Source organism: Hordeum vulgare, chromosome 7H, assembly GCF_904849725.1.
Source record: "Hordeum vulgare subsp. vulgare chromosome 7H, MorexV3_pseudomolecules_assembly, whole genome shotgun sequence".
Classification (NCBI taxonomy): Eukaryota; Viridiplantae; Streptophyta; class Magnoliopsida; order Poales; family Poaceae; genus Hordeum; species Hordeum vulgare.
The window spans coordinates 618,089,106-618,112,213 of NC_058524.1; the positions used below are offsets into that span (position 1 = coordinate 618,089,106).

Here is a 23,108-nt window from a genome sequence, read left to right on the forward strand (position 1 = left end):
GAAGTACTACGTGCTTTATTAGTAACAGGGATAGGGATAGGGATAGATAACCCGTTTTATTGTTTTTGCCTCCATTTCAAAAAAAAGAATGTGCCATAAACTTCGTCATTAACTAGACAACCCTTGTGTGGGGAAAAGGAGAAAAGGAGAATATGGAAGATACAAGCTCGAAAGGGATTCATGTTTTGATGGTAGACCAACATCTCCCAACAATTTGCAATGAAGGTCTGATTGCGTCGAAGGTATCTTTAAATAACAGTCTTACTCGATATCATCCACCTCGCCAAGATTGTGCTTTGTAGGATTAGATAAATCCTGCCCAACATATCCCTATTTCGCCAACTCCTTCTCAAACCAATAGGAATGAATAAATAACGAGGGTCACTTTCCATCTCGCTTGTTTTATGCTTCTGTTTAGCAGAGATTAAGCAAAACAGGTTGGGGAGTGGAGAGCCTGAAAATTTTCTAGTCAAAGCTCTCCTAACTCGAGCACTCCGAGAAACACTATAGCTCAAACCTAATAAATATCCGAATTATATAAAAATACATTTTTCCAAAAAATGCAAGTCACTAGTATTATTATTTATACTACTAAATATAGCAATTGTAAAAAACATTTATAATAGAACACATGATTGCGTTTATATTCTTAATTTGTTAGATTCCGCCAATGCACTTGTCAAGCAAATGAAGGGACAATTAAGGACGTAAAATAAACCACATATATGATGTAAAAAATTTGAACTTTACTTGGTTATGCTAACTAAAACGATTCTTGCTACGGTTTTTTGTTGGATCTCGCGCTATTTTTGAAATAGGAAATTGAAATGATTAGTAAAAGTTGGGCCGCAATAGTATGCACGATTTTAAAAGAATGTAATTTTTGTTTATCCTATGTTGTACCTTATATGCTAATCTCTTGTTAAGATGAGTCTCTACGTGTGCGCATGATGTGCATGGCACAACAATAGTTGACCAAGAAATGGTTGAACCTTTATTCCTTTATTAAAAATACAGTGGTCGGCTTACCTTCAACTCGAGGTGGTTCAGTGACTATCCTCTAACTACTGAGTACTGATGGTGCCTCCATATTACCTAGACATGTTAATGTTAATAATGGAATCACTTCTAAAAATATATGTTCCCACTTCCTGTGTCAATATCTTATCAGGACATATAAATATGCAGACACTTTGAACAATTTGGAGTGCTCTTTTGTTCCTAAGCTATGCTGGTATTATCAAGCCGCAACATGCACTAAATGTGTTATGAGTATTGAAATTTGCATGTAAGTATATATACCTTAATTATTTTTGTTTCCAATAATTTGATATTTGCTCGAAGAGAAGATATGCCCTATACGGTCTACCCTTGCCTGTCAATCGCTTGTTAAGACGGGTTTCTACTCCAATGAGCGTGCATGCTTTGCATGGCACAACAATTATCTTAGTTAAGAAAACAATAAACCCTTTATTTCCTTAATATGAAAAAGCCAAAGCCATATTGCCTTTAACTCGGGTGGTCCAGTACTTGTCCACTAAGGCTACTTACTAGTATCATGCATGTTAACTAGATAATTTTGATGATATGTCGTAATTAAATTAATAAAAAGGATTGTTGAGTATCATATTATGATAGTGCATCATAATTAATGACATAGTACTATGTATTATGCATGACAATAAATAAGATTATTTGTGATAGTTTACACTATTAAGGTATGTCATACTAACATCATATGCATGATACTAATATATAATATCCCGTGCTACGAGTAACCAAGGGCATCTGCATCACGGATCATCAATGGTCATTAGCAGATGTCTATGGATGACAGTTCTATATTCCTATTTTCATTGGTTGTGCCTTTTTATTTGACTTTTTATACTTCAGTACTTGAACTTCATACTCGAACCTTAATAAATAGTTCTATGTATGCATCATAATGATAAAGAGGCTAGGGTTATCCTTTTTTTTTCTAATAATTATGTTTCAAGAGTAAGGGAAAACAAGGATATATGAATTCTAGATGCCCTCCATGCTAGTGAATTCCTTGTTCTTTACTCCCACCCAACTCTTCGCCTCACCAGAAAATCAACTACTATAGCCTTTCGTTTCTTTCTTCAAAATAAAATGTAAAGAAAACTGTCGCCATAATTCGGGATGCTGGAGACCAGAGCTTATCCACTGTCGGGGAACCAAGTAGCACTACAACTGATGGTGTCTTCTCTTCACCAGGTCATCCATCTGATATTTTGCGGGGACATCTTATCAGGATATCACATATCATTAGCATGAATAATGCAAGGAAGCACTTTTCACATGCATATCATTTCCCAATTCCTTTCACGGCGACGTCCACGCGCGTCCATCCCCTCCCCACTCCGCCACCCACGTGTACGCGGCGCCGACGTCTCCGACCGCGTCTGCATCTCCGACGACCCACCCGCGGAATTGATAATGCTTATAACGCCGTCAATGACGGGTTTCGCCGCCAGTTGCATGCATGGCCGACTGGCTTCTTCTTGTCGGCGGCGCTAGGCAAAACCATGCGCAACACGTACGACTGCAAGACGAGAAGATACTCTGCTCCCGATTTAACTCAGGTCAACTTAACTTTCTCTACCGGCCGTAACCGTAAGTGATGATGAGCAGGTCGTTGGATGACACCGGGTGCAAGATATATGCGTCATGTACAACTTTCAACTGCACACGGCACACCATACGCGTGGCTTCAGCCTCCAGAGATGCTACTTGTTTTTTCTTTTTTTAAGCAGCAGAGATGCTACTAGTGTCTCCAATCATCTAGAAGACGAAGAATAACAGGCTAATTCCTGGCCTCCTGGCGACGTCAAGACAAACGCGGTGTGGAAATATCAAGTCAGATGTACATCTATCAGGATCTACTATCATGTAGACTAATAAGTATACTTTCAGGCGGACGTCTTATATTGCGGTGTGGCAGAAAAATCCGACTACATACTTTCAGGTGCAGAAAAATCAAAGATTAGTGACGGTAGATCATTGCGCCATCGCTTTCAGGTGGGCGAATTAGTGGGCGCGCGATGCTAATCCTATTCAGATAAGCACAAAACACTGGAATATCAAGCTCCCAAAAGTCCGATCAATGAAAACTATTTCCTTCGTTCTTGAATATAAGTCTTTTTAGAGATTGCACTAAGGATCTACATATATACAGATGTATATAGACATATTTTAGAGTGCATATTCACTCATTTTACTACGTGTGTAGTTTTCTAATAATTTTTTAAAAAATACTTATATTTAAGAATAGAGGGAGTATATGACCACACAGTCGATTGGCCCGCCAACATCTCCAGGGAGCTACTTGCTCAGCTAGGGTGAACCTTCGTTAGTAAGGCAGGATATTACCAAGGAGCTACAAATTTCAGCTTCTGAATTGGAATTTGACAGACAACCATAAACGCCAAAATAACGAGACCCCCAAATGACCACAAAGGATGAAACAAAATCGCATGATCTGTTATAACGACGCGAGAGCTTGTTTAGCAAGAACAAAGATGAAAAATGCAACAGACAAGTGTTATAACATTAACAAGTCGATCATATCGACTGGTTGGAAATCCAAAACAAAGTTTCGAAAGTGTCATAACGTTAACAAGTTGATCATATTGAAACCACAGTCCACAGGCACTGAATTTGTGGAGGTGGCAATAGCACATCTGTCAACAGACAATCGATTAGCTCAGCCGGTAGGGACCTTCCAGAACATTGGAAAAAATCTACAGGGAGTCCATGTGGAGCGTCTAGGAATATTTCATGGATTCTTTTAAAACAAGTCGGCAACATAATATACATAAATATTTTTTACCAAAAAAAGTCAACAATACCAAAAAAAACTCCCAGACGTCCACACCATGAAAGAATATACCGTAATATATCTAAATATTTCACGAATGTTCCTGATAACCAGGAACACTAGAATAACAAGCTCCCCAGAAGTCCACGCCATGAAATAATATAGCCACCATATGTCTGTGTCGCAAGAACAATAACTGTAAACCTATCGTCCAAGTGGGCAAATGCGGTTTTCTTTTTCTTAGACAACTTGGCTATATTCAAACCACTGGCTGACACCTATGTACTTTCTCCGTCCGGAAATACTTGTCCTAAAAATGCATATGATGGATGTATCTATAATTAAAATAAGTCTAGATACATTCATCTCTAGGACAAGTATTTCCAGACCGAGGTAGTATTATGTTATGTCACGATAATTTGAAAATTTGAATTCGATTTGTCAGCACGCAAGAAAACCACAGCTCGATCTGCCACTTTGGATTGAAGCTTTATTTATTTTTCCCAAGCAGCCATAGAGCATCGTCATCAAGCCACACGAAGAAACTACAATAGTACTACTATCCACAGCTATACGTGACGTGTCATGCCATGACACGTAGACTATCATACAGATGCTACATACTACTCCCTCCGTTCCCAAATACTGTACTATATGAATTTTTAGATATTTCACTATAGATTATATATAGATGTATATAAACATATTTTATTTTAAAGATTCATCCGTTTTATTTCGTATGTACCACAAAGAAATCTTTAAAAAGATTTTACATTTTGAAATAGAGAGAGTATATGTCTATCTCGCGCCATCCGATCTGAGGCCCTGTTTGTTTCATAAGTCCTAGGACTTTTTTAAGTCCCAACTTATAAGTCATAAGTCCCTACCTGTTTGTTTACAGGGACTTATAAGTCCCGAGTCCCTACCTGTTTGTTTACAGTGACTTATAAGTCCATGTTGAACCTGCAGAAAAGATGAACTGCAGCGGCGACGAGGCGGCAACCGAGGGAGACGAGGCGGCGGGGCGGCGACGACTGGGCGGGCGGGCGGACGGGCGGCGACTGGGCGGGGCGGCGGCGGGGCGGCGGCGACTGGGCGGGCGGGCGGCCGGGCGGCGACTGGGCGGGCGGGCGGCGGGGCGGCGACGACTGGGCGGGCGGGCGGCGACGACTGGGCGGGCCGGCGGGCGGGCGGCGACGACCGGGCGGGCGGCGGGGCGGCGACTGGGCGGGCCGGCGGGCGGGCGGCGGGGCGGCGGGGCGGCGACGGGGCGGGCGGCCGGCGGCGATTGGGGAAGCCGGCGACGGGCGGTGCGAGCGTCCTGGAGTCCTGAGCGATCGGGGCAGGGCGGTGCGAGCGTAATGGGACCAGAATAAGTCCCAATAAGCTCCTATTAGAGAGTCTTAGGCCCTGTTTGTTTCATAAGTCCTAGGACTTTTTTAAGTCCCAACTTATAAGTCATAAGTCCCTACCTGTTTGTTTACACGGACTTATAAGTTCCGAGTCCCTACCTGTTTGTTTACAGGGACTTATAAGTCCATGTTGCACCTGCAGAAAAGATGAACTGCAGCGGCGACGAGGCGGCAACCGAGGGAGACGAGGCGGCGGCCGGCCGGCGACGGGGCGGGGCGGCGGGCGGGCGGCGACTGGGCGGGCGGGCGGCGGGGCGGCGGCGACTGGGCGGGCCGGCGGCCGGGCGGCGGGGCGGCGACTGGGCGGGCCGGCGGCCGGGCGGCGACGGGGCGGGCGGGGACGGGGCGGGCGGCCGGCGACGATTGGGGAAGCCGGCGGCGGGCGGTGCGAGCGTCCTGGAGTCCTGAGCGATCGGGGCATGGCGGTGCGAGCGTAATGGGACCAGAATAAGTCCCAATAAGCTCATATTAGAGAGTCTTATTTCATAAGTCCCAATTAACCATAATAAGTCCCAATAAGTCCCTAGTGTTTGGTTTAGGTGGGACTTATAGAGACTTTTTTAAGTCCCAAAACCAATAAGTCTCTGAAAACAAACACCCTCTGAAATCTGATGGCTCGAAAGTCCCTTTCAACCTTGTTGGGGAAGAGAAGTTGGCAGCACAATTAGTGTCACGAAAGCAACCTCAAAGAGGCCGACAAGCAACTCGCACTGGGTGGCTGACTCAGCGGGAGCTCACACATAATAATCTTCTTGGCTGCGGTGGAGATAAGATCAAGCGCTAGCTGGGCGTACGAGTGGAACCACAGACCCCTCCGTCCTCACCCCCTGTCCGCTCCGGATTCCCTATAAAACCATCGGCGTCTCAGCTTTCCTCGACGAGGACGGACAACAGTGCAACGAAGAAATACTCTGCTTTTGGTCTTGGATAAAAGAATCAAGAATAGTGATCGGAGAATCCATGGCTGCTGCGTTTGCGTCGACGCCGGCGGTGTTGGGGTCGGCTCGACCGGGACGGGTGGCCGGGGTTCGGCGCTCTGTGGTGGTGCGGGCGTCCTCCACGGTGGCGGTGGCAATCGGGAGAACGCACTACGAGGTGCTCGGGCTGGGCGCCGGGGCCAGCAGGGGCGAGATCAAGGCCGCGTACCGGCGTCTTGCCAGGGAGGTGCACCCTGACGCCGTCGGAGGTGGTGGCGACGAGGGGTTCATCCGGCTGCACGCGGCCTACGCCACCCTCGCCGATCCCGACGAGCGCGCTCGCTACGACCGGGACGTGACCTGCCGCGCCGCCGGGATGACGATGCGGCGGAGGGCGGCAGCGGCCGGACCGGCGTTCCGGCGGAGGACGTGGGAGACCGACCAGTGCTGGTAGGACGGGCGGACTCGCGCGGCTGCCCTCCCGGACCATCGGATCAGGCACGCCGTGTCATGGCCGGCTGCCTTGGCCGGCATGGTCAGAATTGGACGACCCAGATCGCGTGTGCGGACGCGGAAAGAGTCGTTTTTTTAAGATCTCTTGTGCGTCCGATTAGCAAAATGCAAATATGTAAATGAATTAGTTACCTACTTGTAAATTAAAGGCCAAGGAATATACTACGTAGTTTTCAATACAACAAGGGCAACTCCAACGGGCCGATCCAAACGGACGACGATTTTGTTCGCTTTTTGTTCATTTGGGTTGTTGAGGCGGACACGAACGTCCGCTTCCGCAGATGGGTTGGCGCATGCGTCCAACGCTGGCCGGACTCATTTTTGCCGGCGTGCAAAAAAAATATATAAGTGCATAACTAAACATTAAAAACCGGCCACGAAGGCCGCACGAGAGTACATGCATCCGCATTACACTAACTAAACATAAAAAAAACTAAAACTACGAGGGCAGCCCTAGGCGGCGGCGTCGTCGAAGCAGGTGAGGTCGACCAGCATAGGCGCAGGGCTGGCCCAAGGGAACGCCGTGTTCCACAGCTCCGCTGCGTGCGCCTCCGTCGTGTGTCCTGTCGGCGTGGGTTGTGCTGGTGGCGGTGGCAGCGCAGCAGCAGGGGCACGCTCCTCCGCTTTCGCCTCCCGTCGTTCCTCCTCCGCCTCCTTCTCCAGCTCCATCAGCTGAAGGCCTTCGGCACACTCCGCCAACAGATGTTGCGCCCTCGAGTGCTCGAGGTAGGCTTGCTCCTGCTGCGGTGTCGCGCCCAGCCAGATGGGCGGCGCAGTGTCGAACTCGTGGACGATGTCGGTCCACTGGTAGACCTCCTGCGGCTCCGCGGGCTCGGGCTTCGGCGGAGGTGGCATGACGCATTCGCCGGTGGTCCACAGCGTCTCCGCGGCCTGCTGGTGGTACACCGCCTCCTCATCGGCCCTGCACCGTGCTTCCCCATCGCTGTCGCGGAGACCAGCTGCGAGCGCCGGCTGGTAGGCGGTCTCAGCTTCCTGGTCCTCGTCGCTGACAACAGGCGGGGCCGGCGAAGGGCCTCCTGGCTGCACTTCGCGCATGCCACGACGGCGCTACTCCTCGTGCTCCACCGCGAACCACCCCTCCTAGTTAGGGGAGTCGGACGCGTACGCAGGGTCTTGCCGCTGCTCCATCGTCAACAGACGCCAACAGCGGCTCACCTCCTCCGCATGCACCTGCGCCAACTGCGGCATGGTCGGCACCAGAATCCTCTCCGGATCAAGATGCCAGTCGTGCGGCAGCGTGACATCGGGGTAAGGGAGCGACACGCGGTGCTCCCAGTTCCACTGCGCTTGGTGCAACGGGACGCTCACACGGTGGCGAGGCCGGTGGAAAGACGGCGGCTGGGAGATGGCGCGGCGGTAGAGCGGGGCCTTGCCCTTGTTTGGGAAGTCGTCGGCCATGGTGCTAGGGTTTTGGTCGCCGAGGTGGCTGGATGTGGGCGGACGGGGTTCTGGAAGCATATGGCGGAACCCACCGCACACTCGGATTAAAAAAGACCGGCGGCGGTCGGTGACGCGTGGGCTCGAGGATGTCGGCCGTCATAAATAATGTTGGCCACGGTGGTTGGGGGCGAACAGCGAGAGGGCGCGCGCGCGTCCGCTTCGCATCCGCGCCGACGAATTTCAGTTCCAAATTTGGGTCGAAAATGGGTCGGTCCAGACGCGAAGCGGACGCGTTTTGGCAATGAGTCAACGCGTTGGGCCATCATTTTTGTCCGCGTCGACCCAAACGAACGACGGCGGACGAAATGAGTCGCTCCATTGGAGTTGCTCTAAATATACTACTCCCTCGGGTCCATATCAATTGTCGCTGATTTAGTTAGTTAGCAAGAGCATCTACAAGCAGACATTGCAAATATGATCCTAAGCAAACATTGCAAATATGATCCTTAAATATTTACGGACGCATCCGGTTAATGATTGGATGTTCCTTTATTTATCCGTCGTGCAGTTATATTTATCATTTTTTTTCTTCATATGTCCGTTCACTTGCACGTGATTGATGGAAAGGAAAAGAGAGAAAGAAAAAATGAATAAAGAAAAGAAAAAAGTGGTCCAGAGTGGGTCGCGTCCTACGTAGCGGACTGACCGGACACGTCCGGACGCGTTGACGAGCTCTTATATCCTCCCCATATTTGAGATGGATACGAGGGTTCGTGAACGACCCGAGCATATAGAGATGATTTGAGGGATCCAGTTGAATTACTTTTTTTCTTTCTCTCTCCTGTCCGGTCACTGACCGGACGCGTCCGCGGACGTATGAAGGATCATTTGAGGGATCCAGCTGTATTTGCTCTAATATTAGAAATTATTTATCTTCTAATTTCTACAAGAAAAATAGTTACCACAATCCATGCACGTCATGTCTTGAAGGTTGCCATGATATCAACCTCTTGAGATATTAAGACTGCTCTGTTTTTAAGATTCAATTTCGTTCCAAAAACATAAGTCAAACAAGGTAGCTTCATGATATATCGTTCCGTAAAAACTAGAACCTAGAGTATAATTCCAAAGTTTTTATGAAGCTCTATAGAGCCTGTTTGGAACTGCTCTACTTCTTAAAATCCATCTATGTTTTGGTGAACACAAGCCAAATGGGTAGCTTCACAATATGTTGTTTCGTAAAAAAAACTAGAATCTAGGGTACAACTCTAGAGTTTTTGGACCTGTTTGGGACTACTCCACTTCATGGAAATCAATTTCACTTCATTAAATTCACTTTGAAGTAGTTTCACAAAGAAGCTATAGCACTATGAAGAAAATATTTGGCTTTCATCTAGCTCCAACTTCAAGAATGAAAAAATTGGTAAAAAAATCCATTTGATTGGTTGAGGGGGAGACATGAAAGAGTATCCATTTATTGATGACACTGATGAGTAATTTCCTTCAAACTTCAGGCCCTGTTTGGGACTGCTCTACTTAAAAAATTCAGCTCCGCTCTAAAAAACATAGGCCAAACGGGGTAGCTTCATGATATACACCTTCACAAAATAAAACTAGAATCTGGGATCCAACTTCCTGTTTTTTATGAGGCTCTCTAGGAGGTGCTCCATAAAATTGTAGAAGCTGGAGATGGAGCGAAATTACCCACACTGCCACCCGTAAGTGGATACCCCTTCGTTTCTCCCCTCTCATCCAATAAAATAAATCATTTCACCAAATTTTCCATTCGTGAAGCTGAAGTTGGATAAAAACCAAACATTCTCTTTGAAAGAGCTACAACTTTCGTATGAAACTGCTTCAAAGTGAATTTGGTGGAGCGGAGCTGTCTTTGATAAAGCAGAGCGGTCCCAAACAGGGTAAAGTTTTTTTGGAGCTCTCTCGATTTGAAGCCTCCCGCTACTTCCCGGGAGCCTCGCTTACAAGGGGATGTGTCACTCATTTAGACCAAAGCACATCTATATAGCTAAAATGTGTTGGTCAGCTTTTTTAGTTTCTGGAAAGTTCTAGACTGTATTGTCCAACTTTTAGTTTTATCTTTTGTCGGTTTTGATATTTTTTTTTATTTTCCTGTTTTTTCTTTTTCTTATTTCTTTTTTTTCTATTTTAACTTTCCACATTTTTATGCACAAAACATGTAAATAAAACATGAATTTTTTTAAACTATATCAACACTCTTTCAAATGTCATAGTTTAAAAAAATGTGAACTTGTATTATAATTTGTGGACATTTTTCACAACTTGTGACGTCTTAGTTCATAACATTTAAAAAATCAAGAGAATACATCCATTAACTGAAGTAATGGTAAATACAATAAATCTACCCTTTTATATTAATCTAAAGGATGCATCAATACAAATCTTGCCTGCTAGACGGTGGCCTCCCTTTCATGTGCTAAATTCTTCAGCTAATCCTAAGTAATACCCATGTCCAAGAATATGTCCCATTAGTCCATTAATTTTCTTAATCCCTACTAATAGAGTCACCAAGTAATCTATACACTGATAAATCAACCAATTAATTAATTAATTAATTAGCATTTAATTCTTCAATTATCCTATGAGTCCCCTACTCGCTAGCCCACTGAGCATCTACCATTTTAACATTTTTATGTAATTGAGTTTGTAGTTTACATTATATATATGTTACTTTATAATTTATATTTTACGAAGGTTATTTTTAATTTTTATGTTTATTTTAGAATTTTATTTTCATTTAGATTAGTTTTGAGTTTATGTTTTATCTAGGCTATATTACTAATAAAATATAGGGCGGTGACAATGTTAGATTTGATGGACGTTCCCGGGGTCTTTAGTAGGTGTAGAGTGGTAGTTTTGTAAAAGTTCATATGATTTCCTAGTCAAAAGAAAGATTATATGATTTCTTTAGATGAAATGGGGTGGGGGGCGACGACCCCTCTTCTTTCGCTAAAATAAAACACTAGGTGTCTAAATATATCAATAAAGAAACGCATCACCATGATTCGGGGTTGGTCAGAGCTTAAATCATCCACAACAGGACCCCTCATACTCCCTCAAACGTCCACGTAGGCATTTCGGTCACTGACCAGTCATAAAATTTTGAACCTGTCGGGCCTCTCAAACCAGCCTCAAATATCCCGGCTGACCGGCATCCCTCATATCCAGCCCAAATACGGGGGCGTCCGGGCACGCCCGCCTAGCCCACACTGTCCCACATCGACCGCACATATATTTGTCCTTATCCGTTCGTTGGACCAAACCCTAGCCACTTCAGTACACTACCTCCACTCCCATCCCCATCCCAGCTCACCTCCGACGATCTTCGAACTTCTCCGACATGCAGGACAACGGATCTGACTCCAACCAGTCTGGATCCATCGACTGGGGGGCGTCCCCTGCGGATTGGAGGAGGCAATGGCGGTCCGCATTGCACTCCGCCGCTCCCGCCAAGACAGCGCCCGACCGACGACAGGATCGATTCGACGTAACTCCATAGCATCCGCTCAACGGGCGCTCGGTTCCTCTGGGGCAGGATCATAGAGGTCCTGCTGGGCGGAAAGTCTCTCCTTCCCCATCACCGATCTGCAGACTTCGTATCCCACCGGGAACGGGTTGTACGCCGTGGGAGGAAGGCGATAAGGGTCGCCGAGGCCTATTTCGTGGAGGAAATGGCGACGACGGAGGTGGCTGATGCGGCAGTGCGGACGGCCGCATAGGAGGAAGCCATCTGCGCCCGCATTTTGAATAAACGACATCAAAGGAACACACGGGCCCTCGCCGGAGAGCAGAATCAGGCGCTCCGTGAAATGGCCGGACTGCCATCGAAGAAGGAGGAGGAGGTGAGCGACGGCGAGGACAACTCCGACGACGAGCTGATTCGGCTCGATCCGTACTACGTCTGTGACTGATACTTCGGCAAGAAGACGGCAAAGGCATTCGTGGGTGATGTCTATCGTAGTCAACACATGTCAATTTTTTGTAGTACGATGGCATGTTAATAGTGATGACGTAACGGACGATATGTGTAATGCATTGACTAGCTTAGTAGTTGCATGGTTCATATGAACTTGACATATTAGATTTGAGGTGTTCGAACGCATCCGAAGATCATTTGAGGGACCGGATTTGTAACCTCTTGATGTAGATACTCTTATCCACTGGGAATTGAGTAGTACTACTAGTGATAGTGTCTTGTATTGATGGGGTCATTAGCATCAATAATGCAAGCACTTTTCCCATATACATATCCTTTCCCAGTTCATTTCATGTCGAGTTCCACATCCATGTCCGGCTCTCCCCTCCGGCCCAGATCCGCCACCCACGTGTACGCGGCGGCGCCATCCCCGGCCGTCGGTCGTCGGACGTCGGCATGGCGCGCGTGGCGCTGTCGGCGCCCGCGTCTCCGACGACCCGCCCACCCAATTGATATCGCCGTGCATCACGGGCTCTATAGCCAGCTGCATGCATGGGCACCACATGCATAACACGTACGACCACATGAGGGCATCTCCTCTGAACACGTACGATACGAGCAGCTTCCGAGATACTACTAGCATGCATGGAACCTTCTAGAACGCCAAGTAAGACAGGCTAATTAATTATCGGCGATGACGAGACCAAATCAGGGGTACTGTGTCATCTAGACTAGACGTACGCAGAACGAAAACAGATACGTACGTACGTACAAACACGAACCAGTGCCGGACAATTCAGAGCTCAATCACGGCACATGTCACTTTCAGGCGGACTAGTTAGTGGGCGACATGCACCGGATTCAAATAACCACAAACACTATAAAATAACAAGCCCCTAAAAGTCCAAACATTGAAAAATATATGACCACACAATCGATCCCATCATCGCCGCAAGTCGCAAGGCCAAGTTGGGAACCCAAAACAGAGTTTCATAACATTTCGTTAAACCAAGTCGATCATATCATTGAAACCACAGGCACCTTAAATATGAAGGATGTCGGTTAGTTCGGATATTTGAGATCCGTTTGAGACGTCCGTACAGACCAGGTTTTTCTGACCGGCCGTCCACCGAACCGAGCATTTGAGGTGGGTTCGGAACGCCGAGTGTGATGCTCTAATCAGTCACACGTTGACAGGAGCGCTGTTGCGGATTCCATTCATGCAGATACACTGGGCTTTCCGAACCCACCTCAAATGCTCGGTTCGGTGGACGGCCGGTCAGAAAAACCTGGTCTGTACGGACGTTTCAAAGGATCTCAAACATCCGAACTAACCGACATCCTTTATATTTAACTAAAATATAAGAAGGTCCGGACGTCACTACGAATGTCCATCACATCGGGCTGATGGTCGAATTCCACACTGGATTGTTCGAAAACCCAACAGTCGGACGAGTGTCTCCTTCGTTGTCGTGTGGTGACCCTCTAGCGGGCCGTCTAGTACCCTATGGCCACCAAGGCCGCCTGTGCCACCTTCTCGCGGCTACGCGAGAACGCGGCCACCAATGCCAGGACGCCACTTAGCGTGGTGCCAGGAGGTAGGGTCGCGCGTCCGGCCATGGCCGCGTTCCAAGTCTTCATGAGCCGGCTCTTGGAAAGGGGGCCTGCTCCGGAGGCAGACGGGACACGGCCGGATACGACCATGATGACGTCTCCTGGCGGTGCGTTCTTGGCCGGCTCCTCCGGCGCATCGGTCTGGTGGGGCGCCTATGGACCCTCGGTCTGCACAGTCTTGTCCTTCGCCACCAGGGACCGTCTCCGTGTCAGGTGGTGGGATCTCTGATCCCGGCGCATCCATCATCATCTCCGGTGCGCTGTCCACCCTAGTGTCAGACGCGTCGGGTGCCACATCAAGGTCCACCTGCGCCAAGGTGGGCTCCGGCTCGACGGTCTTGGCAGCCTCGGCGGCATCCATGTTGGCTCGGGCCGGCTCGTTGGTTGGGGTCTCCGCACTCACCCGCGAGGCGGGGTCATGTTTCGACTGGACCGTCTCTCCTTGGGGGGCGCCTTCCAAGACGCTTCCTCCCAGGGGCGCTTCTCTTGCTCAATCAACGCCTTCTTGGCGGCGGCGTAGTGGGCCCAAGCAGCCCGCTCTGCAGTGGCTGCGTCATCCTCCTCCGTCGTTTCGACATTGCTGCCAGCTGCAAACCAGTAAGGGCAGATCCTTCAACTAAAAATCAAGAAAGGGGGGAATAAAGGAGAAAAGCGTTCTCTTACCCTTCGACGACGGGAATCGGCTTCCTGCCAACAGTGGCTCGTTGCTTCTTCGGGCTGCCGCCTCGGCTTCCAGCCGGAGGTCCTGTTGCGACTCGCTTAGGAGCCGGCTTGGCGGCAGCAACCTGCTTGCCCTTTTGTCGTGCTCCTTAGCGCTGCACCGCCAGCTCGCGGGCGGCTCGACGAAGCCGCGCCAGGGGAGGACTGGAGACCTCCTCCAGTTCTTCAAGGTCCTCCCCGTCAGCTACACCATGCAAGGGAGGTGACGCATCGTCATCATCCGTCCAATCAAGCAGAGCAGATGTTAGAAGCTCACCAGGCAGCTCGGAGCCCTCCGACTCTGCCACCCCTTCCACGTCTTCGGAGGCGGAGGGTTGAGGCTCCACCTCGCCCTCGTCCTCGATTTCGATAGGGTCCGACACCTCCACATCGGCCAGTAGCCGATAGGCCTGGAGGCGCTTAAACATCTGGGGTGGGGTCGGCATCCGGCGTCAGACGACGGGAAGAGGACAACGATGAACAAGAAACATATCCAGGGAGAGGACTTACCATCGGAGCCGGGTGGTCTCGGTCGTAGGGGGCCATGCCCCACTCCCAATTCCCGCCTTCATCCTTGGAGGCGGAGGAGATCAAATTCACTTGTTGAGCCACCGTGTCGTCTTGAAAGTTCTTCGTCGAGATCCAGCATGGATCGCGCCGGCCACCCATATGGTAGATCAGGCGTGGCCGGCTCTGCAGAGGCGGGACTCGGCGAGCCACCATGGTGGCAATCAAATCGCGGGCCAAAAGGCCCTGGGCCTTCAAAATATCGAGGTGGGTGCATATCATCTTCACCTCCGGGATGGCCTGCGAAAGCGTACTCTTCTAGTTTAACTTCGCAGTCAGCGGAGCAAGGACAAACGGGGGGAGGTTGATGTAGTCGCGGGAGGGTTCACATTCTTCACATAGAAGAATCCCCTCTGCCACTTCTTCACCGACTCCTGCAGAGGCAGCTTTGGGAAGCCGGACGTCAACCAGTGGTGAACCAGCGCGGCGCCGCAGGGGGTCATCTTCACGCCAGGCTTGTCGGTCGGCACTGACTGCTGCTTGAAGAAGAACAATTTGCGCCACAAATCCAGGAGGGGTTCGGTCCCCACGAACCCTTCACACAGGACGACGAAGGCCGCAAGCTGGAGTACGACATTGGATGCCAGATGGTGCGGCTGAAAGCCGAAGAAAGTCAAGAAGCTCAGGAAGAACTCACTGGCGGGGAGCCTGAATCCGCGATAGAAGTTCTCCTTGAAGACCACCACCTCGCCGTCGCGAGGCGTCGGAGACCGTTCGCCGTCGGGGATGCGCACCTCCACATGCTCCATCGAGAGCAACATTCAGCGGTGGCGAAGCACCTCTACGAGATCGGCGCACACGTTGTTGCCTTCCCATGAACCTTGGAGCTCCGCCTTCTTGGCGGAGCGGTGAGACATGGCGAGGCGGTAGCAAGAAGCTCGGCGGGGTGCCGACGGCGAGGATGAGAACGGCGTCTCCTTCTCTCTCTGGCTCTGGGAGGGAAGGGGTGCTGGTGCAGGGCAAGAAGGGGATGAATGGCCTCTTCGTCGTCCCCGCCCTTCCATTTTAACCACCAAGGAGATCGTGGGGGTAGGATTCGGCGCGCACGGTCCCCACCTCCCCCGATTGGTGCGGGGGCGTTAATGCGCCCCAAAACTCCAACCGTCGCGGCGCAATCCACAGAGGATCCCCTCGCGCGGGCCGAGGGGCGTCGTGGCGGGCCCCAAGGCGCAGGCCCAGTCCCGTCACGCCCGCAACTAATCATGACGTTGAGCCCGAAGCCTGGCACGTGGCGCGCCGGGACTACATGCGACGAAGCCGAGGCATCCGCCGAGAGCCAGCCGGCTCCCGGTCGGGACATCTCCCGTACAATAACACTCAAGGTTTGCTGGCAGGGTATTCAAGCCGGTGAGGCCCTTCGCCTCAAGACGGCGGACCTCCCCTGCTTCGGGGACTACTGGCCGGGGGATAACCCCGGGGTAGGCTCATCAAGCCTACTCCTCTAAATACTCTGGAATAGAAGGGAGCACCAGTTTCCTTCAACCGCCGGCTTCCCTTGGTCGGCTGCGAAGCACCTGCCGGCTAGGAGCGAGACGGCAGCTCCGTGGCCGGCTGGCCAGGCCGCCAACCGTCTAGGGGGCACCTGTCCCATCTAACCATAAATAGTGACGGGGGCCTATGATTAAAGGCAAAGGTATGTCAACGCGGGTACGATGGAGAAGCGCACGTCTGGCTACAGTGTCAGCGGCCATGCCGCCGGCTCCGATCCGTCAACCACACGCAGTACCAGCATGCTAGCACCCTCTCCATTACCGAGTCCGGCGTGGCTATAGTGGAGACGGCTGTACCGACGACCCACGCCGAATCTCACAAGACGACGCCGGACGTACCGCAAGCGTCCTGCGTGGACACCACGCAGGAGCCCCATTGGCTGGTCGGCGGGTCCCATGACCAGATGGGACCTCGCAGCCGGCGGGCCCCTCAGGCAACAAGACTCAACCGCGGGTGGGCCCCCTGGCCGGCTGCAGAGGCTGCCGACCGGGCCCCCCTTATGTACTTATATCCATTTTGTAGGTCGGTGGGTTCGTCTATAAAACCCCCTGATCCCCCTCCATGCAGAGGGTCGGCCAATCTCACACCCACACACACTCACACAGGAGAGGGAGAACTCGAGCCGGCTGCTCCTTCTTCCTCCTCCGTCGAACAGCTCAAGGAGCATACTGTAAACACTCTGTTTCATCAACCATTTCGGCAGGACTAGGGATATTATCTCCCACGGAGAGCCCCGAACCTAGGTACATCATGCGTCTTGCTTGCTTGTACCAATCTCGTTCTCCGAGCTCGCCGGTGTCCTTTCGGCTCCAACCACTCTTGATTAGCCTACCCATGGCTACTGTCGTGAGGAAACGACGATAGGCTATGAAAATGTCATGATAGATAGGTATGGTGGTTATTTTCAAGAATAAATAATGTGTCTTATATGTGATAGAGCGTATCATATCACCGGGGTTTGAATTCACTGGTGAAGTATGCGCCAAATCTCGAGCTGAGAATGAGCAATGCACGGTAACAAAGAGTCTAGCAAAATATGATAAGTATGACAAGTGCTTACGGTCCACATATTTACATTAGTCACAAGGAACTCGGATATTTATTGTGTCCTCTATTAGCTCTTTTAAAGCAAAGCACTTATCACATGACTCTATTGATTTAGTTATTTGAATTTTGTTGTTCATATTGTAGTAAAGTGTATAACTGTTGCCTAAGGAATCATGTGTATGCATTTCATAGCTTCATATGGTTATTTATGCAAACTGAAGTTTTGTTATTGTTGTTGCACCGGGTGTTTGATGCATGATCTTCTATAGCAATTTGATATCCTATTCATGCATAAAACAAGTTATGCAAGATGTCATATACAATGAGGCTCACTTAAAAAATAACATGAAGTAATGTAAGAGAACATTTAGTAAATACTTAATTTCTCTTGATGTAATGCATGAAAAAGGGTGACTGATGGAATGAAAATTACCGCAGGAAGGTCCTCCACCCTAAATGACGGTGGCGAGCTCGACGCATCGGCGATGCCATGGTGATGATCGAACCTGCCCAACTTGCCAGCCGTTGCCTCTTCCATCGGTTACTGCAGGGATTCAAAAATCATATGTCAATGGAGAAAGGTTTTTTTCGAAAAGGAGACAAAGCCCCGGCCTCTGCATCGAGATATGCATGCAACCAACAATGGAGAAAGGTATTATGAAGCGATCTATCTAGTGGGAATACCTACTGGAGAGGATAAAGTGGAGGATGATAGTGTCGCTTACTTGTGGATCTAGATGGGTAGAAGGACGATGATGAGCTATTTGAGTTTAGTCTGCGTTTTCCCTTTTATGGGGAGATTTGATCTGTTGCCACACACATCTCTGCTGGCACATTGATGACTTGCCCTTTTTTATCAGATTTGAACCAATTTTCAAGTTTACACTAGAAAGTGAATGACCGAAATGTCCCTGGTGCCCAAATCAGATGAACTCTAGCTCTCGGGATCCTGGATTTCTTCACTGCTATCCATGACTGCTTTCAGACGACCTAGACGGTGAGAAGATGATGATTTTTCATGGCAAACACGTTGGCTGAGAACACAATGAACATGAAGAAGAAGATGGTCGTGGGCGGCGTGGAAGACGATCTGGTATGTGCTCGTGCTTTCATCCAGCCACATCCTGACTTGGTTTACGACATCGTCTCTCCCAAATTCCATATTTCCATGGGTCACATTGTGTTCCACAACTGGGTAACGATCAGGTGGTAGCGCTTGCAAGAAAAATCATCTTCTTTCCTTCGCAGCTTATTCAGTTTATTAATTATTATCCATGTTTTGGATCCTTTTTCAACGTCCTTTTTTTATCTGAATTTTCTTCCAGGGAGAAGGGTGGTCTGTCCATCCTTTGTTTTGGATCTTGCTTGCAGCAACCAAACACAAAAGTGTTATGCTCGCCTTTGTTGGATCACGATTTACGTTTTTCATTACGGTTCATTGACCAAACACTTCCTATCTTCCTCGATTCATCCATGTGCATCCACAACCCTCCTCCCGACCATCTTTCTGATGATGTTGATGCGGTGAATAGGCCATATCCAACTTTCGGCGCAATTTTGAGCACTCGGGTCGCATTCCGCCCAAACAACCCGCAAATTCATTCCTGTGTGGATACGCTACAGAGAAAAACAGGCTTTCTTCACCCCTGAAACATGCTATAAAAAACCATGCTCATTTGATGTTGGGCGCCATGGTGTGCTTGGGCTAGAGAATGAGCATGGTTTTAAAGCATGTCTGTCTGTTCAGTGCCAGCCAAGTGAAATGAGATGCAGCAAATTCTGTGTACATGTTCTGTATGACTCAAGATGATGTAGCGCATACTTTGAAGATACATTTCATTTTTTACTCGGATATAGTATTACTTCTTTCACAAAAGTTGGCAAATGTAAATGAATAAAGGGTTGCCGTTCATGTTTTTTTTTTTTTTGAAGAGAAAAGACCATATGGCTCAAGATGATTTAGTGCATACTGGGACTAGCCAGTTCAACAGTAGAACAGTATCCATCCAAACAGATAACACAATACACCAGCTATAGCCTGAATAACACATAGAAAACAAGCGCACGACAAGATCATTTGATAGTAGACAGATGGGGAAATGATATAGGCTTACTCACTCTGAAGAGCCGTCTAAGACGGTGATCACCTTACCGAAGCGCTCCGAGGTGAGTAGTGCCCACTTGCGAACCCTTAGTAGAAATCTTCTCTCAACGCCAATATTCATCAGGTCAGCATAAGGGCATATCCTGATCGCGATCCAGGGCTGTAACGTCATGTGCTTAAGAACACAAGCATTTCCCAGGATACAACATGCCAGCGCGGTCTGAGCCGTGTAGCACCGGAACCCGCTGATGTAGACGGTCCTGAGATGATCGTGGCGACGCATGTGGGGCTCTTCCTCCTCCACCAAATCATCAGGAACCGAAACTTTACGGTGCCAATACATCATCTGCATTTAGAAGTTTAGCAACCAGTCGGTTAAAAAGAGTCCAGGTACAGGTCTTCCCTGAAGAGTGATGAACGCAAGCATGCAGAAGTATACAAGAGGTCCATCTATTTATCTACCGAAACCGATAAAAATAAAATGGCACTTACATCCAGGTGCAACGTCTCCAGTTGGGGTGCGAGATTCAGACAGCGGGCCAGCTGAAGAACTCCAATATCGGAATTTGGTACACTAGAGACGACAGTTAGTCCACAAGTCATGTGTCTCAAATGCATAAACATGCCACGTGTTCCTGGTGCCACCTTCTGCAACTGAGACATGACAAGGACAGATACGATGACATTAGAACACGGTTTCAAGAACTATGAGGTAAACAAACAAGAATAGATAAATAGACACTGGGTAACCTGTTCATAAGCAGATATTTGAGCCTGCACATTTAGCACCTTCACTCGCAAAATGATTGGAACTGCAGTGAATACACGAGCCAATCCATTGCTGCCTTCAAACTTAATTGTAGCCTTCTCTAACTTTGAGCAACCATGAAGTACCATAGGGATCTCTTTTCCTTTGTACTCTAAATGAGCAAGATCAGGAGCATGAGACTCAACCGTCTTGACATCCATTCTGTCAATTAGCAAATGTTGAAGTTTATGAAGTTGCTGCGGTATGCTTAAATTGGTTACACCGGAGCACTCGATCATCTCTAGGTCCTCGAGTGCTGAACAGTTTGCTAAAAATCCTGGAAAGTCTCCGAATATCTCAACAAATTCCAGAACTAGCCTTCTGAGTACTGTGAAGCCACATATGCGTGAGTGTGGCTTTATAGAAGCATCAGCGAGATACAAGGACTGCACACGTGAGGAGCTGCCTTGAACAACTAAAGCCTCAAGAGGGAACTGATTAACTTCTTTAGACGGCGAATCAATTTTCTTCAGGTCAAAATCTACAATCTTCGCCCTCGACAAAGCGGCAAAACTAATCCATCTAACAAGATGACCAAAGTCCTCCTTGTGCAGGCCACACCTGATGCTAAACTTACTAACTCCTACCCCACTATGCCGTTGAATAACACAATTCACAGCCTCAATGAACTTATCTCGTTTTAGTTTCAGCTTAGCTTGTGATGTTTTGACATATTCATCAACGGCGGCCTCCTCATCAGACTCCAAAGGGGGCACTGAGGGGTCATCATCCAGTTCATTGGGACCACAAAAACACAGATTACGGTGGAATGTCCAGAGCATTTTCCAACTTGTTGAAATAATGCTGGTCCTCACAGCCTCTTTTAGTGGGAGCAGTGACACTATAACATGTAGAATCTCCTGCGACAAGGGCATGAACTGTTAGACTGGTAGACGAGCGTAATAGGCACTAGTTTACTGAAAATCAAAATGCACAATGCTGAAAGTGTATACATTGGAAAGTGAGAAATCTGACCAAATGCAAATCGCATCTCTTTGGAGAGTTTTTATTGGGTTTTTTTACGATTTATTCGTAACAATTTTTCAGTACTCCCGGGTGCCGTTACAGGTGTGTATAGGCGACGTCTGTGGGAGCGTTAAAAGATGTGTCTGCCTGTGTGGCTTCCGGAGAGAATGGACAGTTTTCAGCCTATTTTGCTCTGAAGAGTGTAGACAGCAAGCAAATTTCCCCTTCAAATTTGGATGGAACCCGAAGCTACAAAATAAGCGAGAGGTGTTCTTTTTTTTGTATTTATGAGGAAAACAATTTTGACTGATGGCATGGAAACCATTTTCTCCGGTGCCCCTGAAACTAGTGGTCATCTGTATGCAGTTCCAATTCTGTAGACAAGTAACTTTCATGTAATCTAGTGCCCAGTCCGGCGCAATTATGTTACTGTTTTTTTAGTTTTTTACTCCTTATCAGTCATGTACATGTTGGCTTTTGCATGCAGTTCCCTGTTTCAGAATGAAATTTAGTCGGAATGTGAAAATTGATTCCTTTTGCCAACAACTTAAGGAAGCTGGCTTGCCAACAACAAGCAGCTTGACAGCAATCGAAGTCCCCTGCCCTGCAGGCAACAAAACACCATTTTTTCGCCCCTGAGGTGCAGATCCATGGACAACACCACCCCACAGGCCTCACATGACACACATAAAGCGGAGGCCGCGAGGGAAGTTACCGCGGGAAGGTCCTCGATCCGGAAGGGAGGACCGTCGCCGGCGCCGTGGTGGTGGTGCTCCAGCCTGCTCGCCGCCGACCCGTCCGTCATGGGCTGCAGCTGCACGGAGAGGTGGGGCGTCAATGCAGAAACCGACTAATCAGGAACACCAAGAGGAGGGGAGAGGATGATGACAGTGCTGCTTACCTGCGGATCTAGAGGGGGGGGGAGCGGCCATTGCTGCCACTGCAAGATCGGCGGAGCTCGGCCCGCTTTCCTTTTTGGTGCCCATCGGAACTCCCAGCAATCTGACGGGTGTTGGGACGATTTCATTTCTTTTCGTGTCCCCCGCCTCTTCAGACTTCAGGGCACACATCACATATACAGTTGCGATAAAAAATAAACTTACTCCGGCAAATAATTCAGTTTTTTTACGCGTCAACACTGTGGGCTTAGAGCATTTATAGTATGACCTTGCAAATCAAGCCCCTCAAACGCGCGTCCGAGGACACTGATCGATGACGCCTCAAATAATTCATTCCACAACCGAACATCTCATATTAGAAACCTCAAATCCTTACAAAAGCATGCAACATATAAAATATATGTACTACATATAACCTATCTACTCTTCATCGGAGATATCGACAATCTCCATGCCCTCCGGCGGATAAATGGCCGCCTGCCGCAGCTCCGCCCCTTCGATTGCTCTGCTGCAGACTCCTCCGCCTCCAGCTCGTCGAACGGGGCGTCGGCCTCCGCCTGCCTCTGTCGAATGAGCCGGCGGTTGGCCTCCACAGCGGCCTCATCCTGGATGGAATCCAGGATGGCCTGCTGCTCCGCCATCTTCTCCGATTGGGAGACGGCGAACTCCGCCTCCACCTCCGCCATGCTCAAGCCTGGAGCCTCCTCCTCTGGGTCGTCCTCCTCCTTGGCCTCTGGCTGCTGCTCCTTCTCCTACTCCTCCTCCTCATGCTGCTGTTGCTCCTCCTCCTCCTCCGTCTTCGCGAGTCCGAAGGGAGACCCACAGCGATGCGGGCGACGCCGCGAGCCTGGATCTCCGCCTCGATTTGCAGGCACCG

The 23,108-nt window shown here is 49.0% G+C and overlaps 2 protein-coding genes across 2 annotated transcripts; one reads left to right on the forward strand and one right to left on the reverse strand.

The window, feature by feature from the left end:
* The first annotated feature begins 6,107 nt into the window (after positions 1-6,107).
* On the forward strand, positions 6,108-6,862 carry LOC123413630 (chaperone protein dnaJ 11, chloroplastic-like). The gene has a single exon (XM_045106567.1). It carries the CDS (start codon positions 6,214-6,216, stop codon positions 6,622-6,624), a length of 411 nt encoding a protein of 136 aa, XP_044962502.1. The 5' UTR covers positions 6,108-6,213; the 3' UTR covers positions 6,625-6,862.
* Positions 6,863-19,399: 12,537 nt separating this feature from the next.
* LOC123413628 lies at positions 19,400-22,370 on the reverse strand. The gene is made up of 5 exons (XM_045106565.1): positions 22,234-22,370; positions 22,048-22,146; positions 20,309-21,226; positions 20,051-20,212; positions 19,400-19,904 (listed from the first exon to the last, which is right to left on the reverse strand). The coding sequence occupies exons 1-5, from the start codon at positions 22,357-22,359 to the stop codon at positions 19,569-19,571; spliced, it is 1,641 nt and encodes a 546-aa protein (XP_044962500.1). The 5' UTR covers positions 22,360-22,370; the 3' UTR covers positions 19,400-19,568.
* Between the last annotated feature and the right edge of the window lie 738 nt (positions 22,371-23,108).

Coding starts and splice junctions, on each gene's coding strand:
- LOC123413630 (XM_045106567.1), top strand. CDS start 6,214: ATGGCTGCTGCGTTTGCGTCGACGCCGGCGGTGTTGGGGTCGGCTCGA.
- LOC123413628 (XM_045106565.1), bottom strand. CDS start 22,359: ATGAAATCGTCCCAACACCCGTCAGATTGCTGGGAGTTCCGATGGGCA. Junction 22,147..22,233: donor CCCCCCCTCTAGATCCGCAG/GTAAGCAGCACT, acceptor CTCTCCGTGCAG/CTGCAGCCCATGACGGACGG. Junction 19,905..20,050: donor TGGAGACGTTGCACCTGGAT/GTAAGTGCCATT, acceptor TTCTAAATGCAG/ATGATGTATTGGCACCGTAA.